Source organism: Colius striatus, chromosome 1, assembly GCF_028858725.1.
Source record: "Colius striatus isolate bColStr4 chromosome 1, bColStr4.1.hap1, whole genome shotgun sequence".
NCBI lineage: Eukaryota > Metazoa > Chordata > Aves > Coliiformes > Coliidae > Colius > Colius striatus.
In genome coordinates this window covers 190,344,706-190,356,971 of record NC_084759.1, presented here as the reverse complement: position 1 = coordinate 190,356,971, position 12,266 = coordinate 190,344,706, and the positions used below count along the sequence as shown (strand labels likewise).

The 12,266-nt window shown below is 36.8% G+C and overlaps 1 protein-coding gene across 2 annotated transcripts in view; it reads left to right on the top strand.

The window, feature by feature from the left end:
- TBC1D22A (TBC1 domain family member 22A) overlaps nucleotides 1–5,531 on the top strand; it is a 175,131-nt gene extending 169,600 nt beyond the window's left edge. For both annotated transcript variants that reach the window (XM_062018451.1, XM_062018444.1), the window contains exon 13: nucleotides 2,318–5,531. In XM_062018451.1, the coding sequence (XP_061874435.1) occupies nucleotides 2,318–2,446 (129 nt within the window). In that variant the 3' untranslated portion in view covers nucleotides 2,447–5,531. The remainder of the gene's footprint in view (nucleotides 1–2,317) is intronic.
- The last annotated feature ends 6,735 nt before the right edge of the window (nucleotides 5,532–12,266 follow it).

The window sequence follows — 12,266 nt, the reverse complement described above, 5'->3', positions numbered from 1 at the left end:
TTGAGTGCAAGTCGACTGCAACTGAGTGAAATAATAATTTATTTTCTATTTTTTCATATATAAATAGAAAAGTAGCTTATCTCCACATTTGTGTGAAAGACTTCTCCCCAGAACATCAAGGAAGAAGAAAACTTCTGAAGTGACTAAGAAGTTTTTGTCAAAAATCTCAGACTTAGCAATCAACCATAATTTTGACAATGTATCCAATGTATCATTCCATGCCCTGGAGCACAACAATACTTTGAATAGGCAACAACAGAGAATAAACGTAATGCCTTTTTGACCATTCAGTGATGAGAGAGGAAGCAAACATTTTTCAAGTAACCCATTTGAAGAATCCTTCAAAGTGCCATGAGTGGAATTTGATTGTATCACAGTTCCAACATAGAGGTACAATTCTGGAGTGTTGGCCAAACAAGAGAGTAGGGGTATTTGCTGATGCCATGTTGCAACAATAAAACATGTGCCCTACCAAAGCAGGAATCCATGTTCTAAGACCTTTTCAAATTAAATTAAAATAACCATTTGAAATTGCTTCTATTGATTAATTTTATCTGTATTGCTGTATAATTAATGTTGAAAGAAATTGAACTCATTTGCTGTACTATATACAAGGCATATTTAGAAAGCAACAGCACTAGAAGTCAGATAGTCTTCATGTTTGCATGTGAAAATAATAATTAGGGAAGAGAATTTTAGTACTTTACAATGTGGTTGGCAACTTTGCTTTATCTGTATCTGTCTGCCTCTCACCCACCTGAGAAAGAAATTATAAAAATATTTAAGGTGGTGAAATGAAATCAGTGTCTTATAGCTCCTTAAAGAAGAAGTGTAAGTATTCCACTTGTTCATACCTAGCTTAAGGTTATTGAAATGATTTGGGCAATAGATGTTAGAAACTGAAAGTAGGTTGAAGATCTTAAATGTCAGATACATGTGGAATTTTCAAAGAATTATCTGAAAAATGATAGGTGAAAACTTCCAGAGCTTCGTTGGAATTGGCAAGAGTGTTAGACATATCCAGGTGCTAAAATAATGTAGGAAATACGGCAAATGTAAAAGAAGACTGAGTCCCATGTTAAACCATTTTGGACTTGAAGAGCTCAGAATTAAATTTCTAGTAGTTTCTAGTAACCCTAATCTTAATACCCATGAGCATGGTATCTCACTTACCAGCTATAAAATGGATATGCTAATACTCTTGGAAGTTTAATGGGAATGGTTCTAGAATCTACCTTGGCTTCAGCAAGGCTTTTGACACCATCTCTCATTACATCCTTATTGAAAAGTTCAGGCAGTGTGGGTTGGATGAGTGGACTGTGATGTGGATCGGAAGCGACTGAATGACAGCACACCGAGGGTGGTGATCAATGACGTGCACCAGTACAGGCTGGGGACTGACCTGCTAGAGAGCAGCTCTAGAGAGAGACCTGGGAGTCCTGGTTGATAACAAACTAATCATAAGCCAGCAATGTGCCCTCGTGGCCGGGAAAGCCAATGGCATCCTGGGGCGCATCAAGAAGAGTATGGCCTGCAGGTCAAGGGTGGTTCTTCTCGCCCTCTACTCTACCTTGGTGTGGCCTCATCTGGAGTCCTGTGTCCAATTCTGGACTCCCCAGCTCAAGAGGGACGGGATACTTCTGGAGAGAGTCCAGTGCAGAGCCACCAAGATGATCAGGGGACTGGAGCATCTCTCTGATGAGGAAAGGGTGAGAGGCCTGGGGCTGTTCAGCCTGGAGAAGACTGAGGGGGGACCTCATCAACAGTTATTAATACCTAAAAGATGGATTTCAAGACACTGGGGTCCAGTCTTTTTTCTGTAGTGTCCAGTAACAGGACAAGGCGTAATAGGCACAAACTGGAACACAGGAAGTTGCTTTTGGACCTGAGGAAAAACTTCTTTGCTTTGAGGGAGCACTGGCACAGGCTGCCTGGGGAGGTTGTAGAGTCTCCTTCTCTGGATGTAGACTGTGTGACCTGACTGTTCTATGACTGTGGTGTGTTCCACATGAGTTCTTTTTTTGAGTACCACAAGGAGTCTCCATCAATGATCAGGGGCACCAGTAGTGGTATAATCACTCAACACTATATAATAACCATGGTTCAGCTACAGTTAATAGCTGGTTTCTGAACAGAAAGATTGAATAGCAAAGTTTTCCATAAAAGATGCAGGAAAATCACCGAACCTGATGGGTGCTAAGGTTTATTTTAAGTTGAGGTGCTACATGAGTGATTGCTTGTAAATAATCATTGTATGTCTAATACATTGCAATTACACTTGTATTTTAAAAACTACATTTTTTTTCTCTCCATCTAGGAATTGCTCATCTTTTTACAAAATTTGCCCACAGTACACTGGGGGAATGAAGAAATTAGTGTACTCCTAGCAGAGGCCTACAGACTGAAGTTTGCATTTGCAGATGCCCCCAATCATTACAAGAAATGAATGTGAAAGAGACAGAAATCATGAAGACCAACGTGTTCTGCAGTATTATGACATCTGTTGTTCTGGTTATGCTTTCAGCTCATTGCTCTTTCATTTGAATTAAGATGACCATTAAAATTCTGTTAGAATTTGCAGAATGAGAACAGAATACCAAAGAAATGGACAAAGCAGGATATTGAGCATTGAATGAACTTAAAGGTGAACTTTTTTTGCTCAGCGTGAAAATGAGTTCAGAAGCTTGTCACATAATTTTCTTCTTTTTTTCCTTCTCTAATTAGTAGAATTGCAATGTGTCTAATTTACATCAAGCAATTTTTGTATGTAACACAGCTGCTTACAGAATGGCTTTTTCATTACTTCACTGTCACCTGTCATGACTTTATCGGCCAGTTTTGGTCAGTAGAAGGTATTAACTTTGACTTGAAAGAAGATTTTTTCGTAGTTGTAAAGATTATATGATACAGCAAGGCCTGTGTTTTGAGGTCTAGTTATAACTCAGAAGATGCTGATATTCGCACACCATCTGTTGTTTTCCCATAGAATTAGATTAGAATACTTCAATAATACAAGAATATAGAAAGTTGCAATGGAAATTGGTGGCATTTTTCTAAATAGTATTGCTGGGTGCTGTAGAAGCTTTTTAGCTATAAAAAGGAGCTACTTAAAGCCGAAGAGTCATCTGTAACACTAAAATAAATCCCTCTCTGTATATTTTGAGGTGTTTTTAAAATATGAAATGAAATAAGAGACATGGTCTTGTCCAAGTAATTAAAGCTTTTCTTTCAAAGCCTTTCAGTTTTTCAGCATGGAAGTTCACTTTTAAGAAATGTATTAAGCAGCTTGGTTTACAAAGTAAGATATATTTTTATCTCAGTTGTTGCCTTATTCTCCATTTCTAGCATGTTAGAAAAGGAAAATTAATATATCTTTCCAAAGCCTGTTTGTTAAATAATTTAATACCTTTTTTCTGATTATTCTTAGGAAGCGAGAAGATAGTTCCCAAAACCAATAACAGTAACTGTATATTCAGATCACTCTTGCATCATTAGCAGAATAAAATCCTCTGTGACTTTATAGAATGAAATTAATATTTTTTCTTATATTCATAAGATATTGAATAATTTCTTAAAACTTGCGTAATTTAAGTGCACTATTTATTTTCAAGAATTCTTTTCAGATAATAATTCTGATGTTGCTCTATTGGATGTAAATAACTCATTAATTTGTGCCTGCCCTACACAAACAGGTTATTAAGGGTGAGAGTTGCCATAACCAATATACTGGAAGCCCAGAATTGTTAGTCCTCTGTTCAATTCTCAATTTGCACAGCGTTGCACGAAAATGAGAGTGCACTTTTAAGTTTAGGGAATAAAAGATCTTCAAGAGATTTTCTCTTACTGTTATTGGAAGATTATTTTCAAGTTCTTGAAAATATGTAGATACATATTTTGAAGAAAGCTTTCTCAATGTGTTGTTATGTTACTTGTTTAGGGGCCTTAGTTCTTGACGCTGACTTTATAGTGATTAGAAGTTTCAGAGTAAAGAAATTAAACCACATTTTTATCAACATATGCTTATGAGATCTCTATTTTAAAGGTATGTGAAGTCTTTGGTAGAAGAGAAAATAAGTAAATTAATTGCAAAGCAGGAGCATTCAGTGACTAGGACGCATTTGTGTTCCACTGGTGTCAGCTGAGTATTTCAGTTGTGATGGATACAAGGTCAGGTCTCCTAGATTGCTGTGTTTGTGCCTAGAGTGTTTAGAGGATCTGTATTTCTTCAATGTCCATATACTGTTTTCTATAATTTCAACTTGTGGTATAATGTATCAAAATTTATGTTTACAAAAAATGTCATACTGTGCCTAACAGAATATTTACCAACAATAGAATAAAGGAAACCTGAAATTTATGACCATTTACTTTAATCTTAAAATCTACAATCATTTGTTAATAGAAATGCATACTGTCGTAACCAGAGAAGACACACAGCATTAAATATACAATGCTGTAAGGGTTTTCTATAATTAACTTTTTTTATATTAAGATGTTATTTAGGTAGTTACATGTAACATAAAAAGTTGACCCAAAGTTGTCTGCTGTGTCAGATGCTCCTGCATAATATTTATGGGACTGGATATATAAGATTTCCTTCATCAGGTCCACATACGTTGTCTGCCATGTCTTCCAAATTCAACAGGTACCTCTTACTTCCCTTGGAAGAAAGTATTACTATTAGAAGTCACATTTACCATCGTGTCTGTGTCAGAAGTTGAATATTGTACTTGAGCACATTGCTTTTTAAGGATAGCAAGAAGTTTCCTAATAGAATAACAATGCTTATTTGTGTAGATATAGACTTTTCTGGAAAATGTGATATAGATATATAAGTAACATTTATATATCTATACAAAGGCCACCATTTCTGTAAAGTTTCAAATTGTCAATGCTTTAAGATTTACATAAAAAATTTCATTTTATGAAAAAACTCCACAACTTACATTTAACAATTTTACATCTCAGGTAAAATGTCATTCCAAACAAAATATTACATATGAAAGGAAATGATGTTACCATTATTACATCCCTTGTTTTTTTTCAAAATTAAAGATTCTGAATAGTATAAAATTTCTTTGTAATCTGTATTTTCTTATGAAGGAGGCATCTTGACACATCACTAATGAAACTAGGCAGTAATTTCCTAGAACTCAAGTGAAATCACAGTGTCTAAAATGAATGTTAAAGAGTTTGTGTAATAAAAATTTAAACAAGAGTGTACAATATGAAAAGATTTATGACTACAGTATTTGAAAAATGTAAATAATAAATTAGTTAACTATGTAAATACAGTCCATGGAGTAGGATAGAAATGTAAGTTGAAATCTCATGTAATTCTGTAATATGTTATAAGAAATTAGTTTCATTATTTTTTGGCTCAGTTCCTTATGGAAAGGCCCATGAATTTATTTCTGACTTCAGAGCTACAGACAGAGGTAGCTGAAGTTCCCTTGTATGCTTCTGACAAATATTAACACTGAGGCACTGGTTAAAACTGTAAAAGTGGTGAAAGATGAGGAAATAAATGCATATTTATGAACTGCTACGTAGAGTGGAAAGCTTTTTTTATTGTTTTCATCAAGCACATTGCATGCTACATCAAAGCATAGTTTTGGTGTGTTTATGTTTTACAGTCTCAAAACCCTGTATCACAGGAGCAAGTGCAGTAGCAAAACCTCTGTTCTCAGTTACGTTACTGCAACTCTCTGTCCTTTTATCTTGCAGGTTTTGCAAATTAATGACAGACAACTTCCAAAGATATGTCTTTGCATATAACATACACAGACAAGGTACTGAGCATTTTCTGCAAAAAGTAGATAAAGATAAATTTGACACCACAGCAGGAGGCAGGTAGAGCAAATCAGGGCAAAGCAAACAAAGGAGATACAGAATTCTGTACATCTCTCGAGGTGAGGAAGAAGAGGAAATTTCAGCTCCATGTCAGGAACCAGTAAGAGGCTAGGATCCTACTGATAGGATCAGTAAGATCTAGAAACTTGAAGATGATTTATGTAGATTAACAAACAAGGAGAGACATGCTGTAAGAAACAGCATGTCAAGGGACCTAGTGGGAGACTTCCAATAATCCCAATGAGCCTGGTGAGAAAATATACAAGCCTGGTTATGTGGAAGGCAAAGGTAGTAACTTCTCCATTTAAAACTCCACACGGCATTCAGGGAAAATGGGTATTGCAATGGGCAATCTTTCTGTTATGTGCTTGAGTGATTGTGAATTGTAATCACGCTGGTTTCTCACTTTGAATGAAATTTCTGTTTCTTCGTCTTGTATAATCTTCTGAAGATCCTGCCAAAAATCAGGGAGAGGAGATATTGCAAATTACTTTTTCAAAAGCAGAAGAAATCAAGAAGGTGGAGTAAGGGCCCCAAGGTCTCACAAGGAACGTGCTGGAAGTCATAGCTGAAAGCGTTTTGTTTGTTGATTTTCTTACAAAAGCAGTCCTGGATATCCATCTTACTTCGTGGGCAGGTATGACACAGATATAAATGTAAAGTGCAACAGAAGGACTTTCCAGAAATCTGATCCATGCTTCGGGTCACTTCCTCTTTGAAAACAGAGTGGGGACGAAGGTAAGTGCTTTGTATTGCTTTAAATTCTTTGGAGATAGGAAAAGGAGGTGAGGTGGAAAAGCTCCCCATTCAGCAATCACTCAGGCAGGATGCTGTGCCATAGGAAAGAACTCCAGCTCAAGTGCTTCTAATCACTGTATGATGGAGAGTGGAGCTCCTGAGCAATTTAATTCCAGATCATTTGCATTTTTATAAGTTAAAGCTAAAATCTTGCATCCCATCTAATTCCTTAAGCTTAGTGTAGCTGAAGCAGCACTGGAGTAAATAATTAAATTGCTATGGCATCATATCAAAGCACCTTTTAACACTTCAGAGTCTTCTGTACATACTCCACATTTGAGTCAAGACGTGTGCCGAAAATAAGAGGCTGAGAGAGTTGTGATACTAGAGAAGTCTTCTCAAAGGCAGCTGGTTTGAATCTTGGGCTTTTTTTTTGGCCAAAAGAATTTCGTACAAGCTTACAAATCACAGTTAATGAGCATAGTCAGTAAAGCATGGTTGTTTGAACTGGACTTCCACACTTGATATATTTGTGATCAGGCTTCCTCAATGTATAAAATTAGTCTGAATTTGCCACCAGCATGTGTGAAGACTTTTGGAAACTTATGCTCCAGGCAGAAGCTTAAACTGCAGTACAGCTATTCATTTTGTTCCTAATATAGAGTTAACTAGAAACTTAAATCAGAAAGAGACAACATTTCTAGCAGAAGTCTACTGCAATGTCCCTTGGTCTGGCTTGTTATCAGATTAATACGGATTTAGTACTTTGATTTTCCTGTTATGTGTCCTCCACAACTGAGATTTCATTTCTATGAGATGGATTTTGGACCTAATCCACTTTATTCCAGAAATTTCTTATCCAAACATCACTTGCCCACTCAGAGATCTTCCTCATGGGAATCTGACCATTCAGAATTTCAGAGCATTAGAAGAAAAAACAAGCCAGGGAGAATAGAAAGGTTTTATTCCCATTCATTTCTGATTTCCAGAAAGGATGAAGAGATGCACCTCTTGAGGTATTTGGACAACTTCATCTTCAGACTCAGGATGCAGTCTCTGGCACAGAGCTTTTTTAAATTCAGTTTTTTTGTTTTCATGTATTTCCACCTTTCTCCAGAAAGAAATGAGATTTCCAGTGAACACTTCCTGCTTCCAGCCTATTTGATCAATTCCGTTCACTCTTTTAGCATCAGCAGCAATACAAAATGCATAGCTGTCATGACAGCTCACAGGAGGTAACTCGATGCCCACGCTTATCAATAGTTAGATGGATATCTCACTCGTAAAATGACATCTTAACAACTAAGGTGACTTAACAGACTTGGCAGTTTTTCATAACGTTTGGTCTAAAAATAAGTCAGTAACTCCAGCTCAAAGCAATGCTTCTGGAAACACTTTTACACTGTAGACAACAGTAGGCTTTATAGCTGGAGAAAAAAAAAGTTAGTCCTATAGCTACCTAATGAAGTAAAAATTTATCCTAAGGTGTCAATGAGTATTTGCTGCAACTGTATGGAATACATTATCTCATGCAAATAAATAATTCAGCTTTTGCATGCAGGAATGAATAAAGTTGTCATGTCGGTAAATAAAAGGTTCTGTTGTAATATTTTTTCCCAGATGTTTTACTGTCATTGCATCAGTGGAAAATTTTATTTTAGGTTTGAAAAAGGAGTACATTTCTCCCCATCACTGCCATCAAAAGACTGGGCAGCAGACAGTTCAAGTGAAGCAGCTGTTACATTCTCAGTAGAGAGGCTACTCAAGACACTTTATGTGAATGTTTTGATGGTAAGGGCCAGCCTGTTGCTGCATGTGCACGGTTATCCTCTGTGGTGTAAAAGCTATGATAATTCAAGTCACGCTGGATAATACTGTTTCTGTTATCTGCAAAATAAGGAGGAAAAAAAGTCCATCTTTCCCCACCTAAGGACACATGTTTATGGAAACTTGTATTAATTATGGAAATACTCAGTCAATAATATGCTGTCAGATTAATTAAATCTTTTAGATTTAATTAGTTGTAGCCAGCAAAGGGTACCCAAATTTAGCAAGCACTCCCCAAGAAAAGTAATAAACACAAAATAATTGACCTAAGAGGGGGATGTCTGTGGACAACTTAAGGGTTAGTGTTGGTGAAGTGGTCACTTTGTTATATTTTTGCAAGCTAGTATCGCCCAAGTTTTACAGTATGTCAGAATCTAGACATCTACATCTGAGCACACACACTCCTTTTGTAGCTGATGGAGAGAAAAAGGTCCTTCCAGGTGCCCTCACCTCTGCTTCTGAGTAGACAGACCTCCGAACCCTGCCAAGTGAGTGTTACTTTAAAAGGTTCTCCATGGGCACTAAAGGAGTGTGGAGAATGATCCCATAGCTAGATGTCAACATTGCCGTTTTCATAGTTTGAAACTACTGCCAGCAATTTTCATTTGAAACAGCATTTCTATACATACATTAGAAAGAATCACAAATTCTCTCAGATGCATTTTTGAAATGCACATTTTAAGTCAAAATGTTATGTTCACTTGGTCTCAATAAGCTGAAGGACATTGACTTGTTTCTTGCAGCTACTGTACTGTAACACCAGCCTCAGGTAAGCTTTAGCTCCAGGTAGATAGCAGTTCAGCCCGTTAGCTTCCTGTTTATATTTGCTGTCATTCCTGCTGTTAATAAACTACACCCCTGGAGCACAGCCAGGGAGAAAACTTAGTATCCTTGCATGCAAATTGAAGTGAGTGGAAAAAGAAATGTTGACAAATTGCTTCATTTTAAAATGGGATCTTTCAACTGGGATCTTCCTAGAACTCATTATGTAAATAAATACTATAGGCTACTAAGTAAAACATATAGGACACAATTTCCCATTCTGTCTAACCAAAAGTGATATTAATGTTAGAGTTTACTTTTCCTATTTAAAGTCGCATCCCAAACTATACAATTTGTTTTCCAGACACTGAGGAAGATGAAGGTCCTACTTTACTGAATGGACACTGCATTTGTTGGTGTCCTGTGTGAAATTTTTGAATGCTACAGGGAAGCATTGTCTGAGAGAGTGATATCTGACAGGGGATGAGAACTTGAGAAATGTCCAGAGGAGATCTTGCTTAACTGACCAGATTCCCAAGCCACAAAGTAGTGTGAAACTGTGTTCACTGTGTATATCTGCATATTTCTCTGGAAGGTAGAAAGAGTTTGTCAGCCACAAAATGGCCAGATTGAGACTAAATGTGTTCTTTAAACTCCCTCCCCCAAAAAACTCATAACCCAACTGTAACACATGAATCCACGGGATAAACAGAATAATTTCACTGTTGTGAAATTAAACTGCTTGTTGAAAAATAGTGCTATCAAAGGACAGCAGTTGAATAGTTGGAGGCTAGTACTTAAGCTTAGCATGGGTCCAACAGCTACTTGAAAAATACTTGCGTGTGATAGGAGGTGTTTGTATATAAGGTTAGACCAGTTCTCGGAGCTTTTTAAAAACCTTGCAGTCATCTTTCTTAGTGGGGTTGTGTTATTTTTCTGAGTTTAGAGAAAAGATAAACTTTGGAACATAAGGCTTCAGAAATGCCAAGTCTGCATGTTGTCCTCTCTTTAGTTAGCTAAATCCATCTAAGTATCAAAGAGCCCATGTAGCCCACTTTAAGTCATTGATCCTCAACTAAATTAAAAACATTAATCTTTTGCTTTGCTACTTGTATATATTGATTGCATTTTATATAACTTTCTTGTGAAATCTTGATGTAGAAAGTTTCTCTAAGACAGCAGTGGTACTTTCTCAATTTCAAATTATTAGTTAAATATACGGCAACTACATCAAGTTTTATTGAGCAGGAATATTGTGAAGATCACAGAATCACAGAAAGAATCACAGAATGGTAGGGGTTGGAAGGGACCTTTAGAGATCATCCACTCCAACCCCCTGCTCAATCAGGTCCACTTAGATCAGGTCACACAGGAATGCATCCAGGTGGGTTCTGAAGACCTTCAGAGAAGGAGACTCCACACCCTCCCTGAGCAGCCTGTGCCAGGGCTCCCTCACCTCAACAGGAAAATAATTTTTCCTTATATTTAAATGAAACGTTTTCTATTTAAGCTTCTTTCCATTACCCCTTGTCCTGTCAATGAATACAACAGGAAAAGTGATGCCCCAACCTCCTGACATCCACCATTTAGATATTTGTAAATATTAATGAGATCCCCCTTAGTCTCCTCCACACTAAACAGCCCCAGTTTCTACAGCCTTTCCTCATAAGAAAGATGTTCTAGTCCCCTGATCATCTTAGATGCATCTTTTCATTCTGAATTATTGCTTTCAGTTTATTGGACTGCTCTGATGTCTTCACGTAGGTCCTGTTAGTCTCCTTTCTTACAGGCAGGACAGCCCTAACTTGCATCTAATGAAAGAGATACCAGCAATGGTTGGACGAAAATAATGGTTAAAGGGAATAGGTACTGTAACTGGTTACTCGTAAAGGAACTTGTCCAAGGAACCTAGCCAGTATCTATACAGAGTGGATTAATATAGCCACAATAAATAGAAGTTTGTTTCAAATAGCACAAATTTGAGGCCTAGCATGTATGAGAATATGTATCCTGGACAATCTCTTGGAGTCTAAAAAATACTACCAGCAGTGTTTTAAACTCAGTTAAAAAAAATCTCCTGGGAAGCATTTGTGTGTACTTTTGGAATTTTGGCAAATCTGATTTTGGACTTTCATTGTTAGAACTGTAAAAGCAACTTCATAGTCTGTCATATTATGTAGTAACTTTCGATTGTATACAGTAAATATATTTGAACATTTAATAGTAGCACAAACTTCAACCTCCCTTTTTATAGAGGAGACTTTATGAGATGGGTTTTTTTTTTCTGTTTGGCTTTTAAGGCACACTAACAGGAGCTGCAGAATGAGGAAGTGATACAGCATCAGCTTCTGGTGTGTTGAAAAGCAAGTGATTTTAACTACACAAGTAATTGGTAGGTTTCTTTCTTGGTTGATCTGAGTGAAAGGACGTGTAATTTCAGGATCTGAAATCAGATTCCAGTACCAAGATTCTTTTTTATTAGAGGAAAGAAACAAATTGGGGTTAAAAAAAAAAGTGGTAGATCCGAGGCAGCCCATAGCATGAGAGCTTCCAGTGTCTGAATGGAGACTAAATGTTACTTATATTTAAAATGCAAATTTATTTCCTCTTTAGAGAAGTGAAGTAGCTCAAAGGTATGAAAATCTCATAGGCGAACAAGGACTATTGAAACTGCTGGTTAAGACGACTGATGGAATAAATGCAGCAGAGGAAGAAGATTGAAGCTTGTGGTGACTAGGCAGAACAGATCAATGGAAACAAAATACATCTGGAATTTCCCAGGCTACAAAAGGAGATGGAGAGAAATAGCCTGAAAACCATCCAAAGTGAAAAATACAACTCCTTTTTGAGGAATTGAAAAGGAAAATAAGAAAAAAACAAAAATTAATCTGACTGGATAATCTGTTGAAAGGAAAGCAGTCCAATACGTCTCTTACATAAATAAAGGTACTAGCATCATTTGTACTGCCTTAGATAGCAGTACAAAGGAAGAGGGAAGAGGAAACTTATTTTGAGGCAGCTGTGTTGTTATGTAAAAAGGTATTATTCACAGTACTTAATTTTAAGCAGCTAGCTTGCTGCCTAGA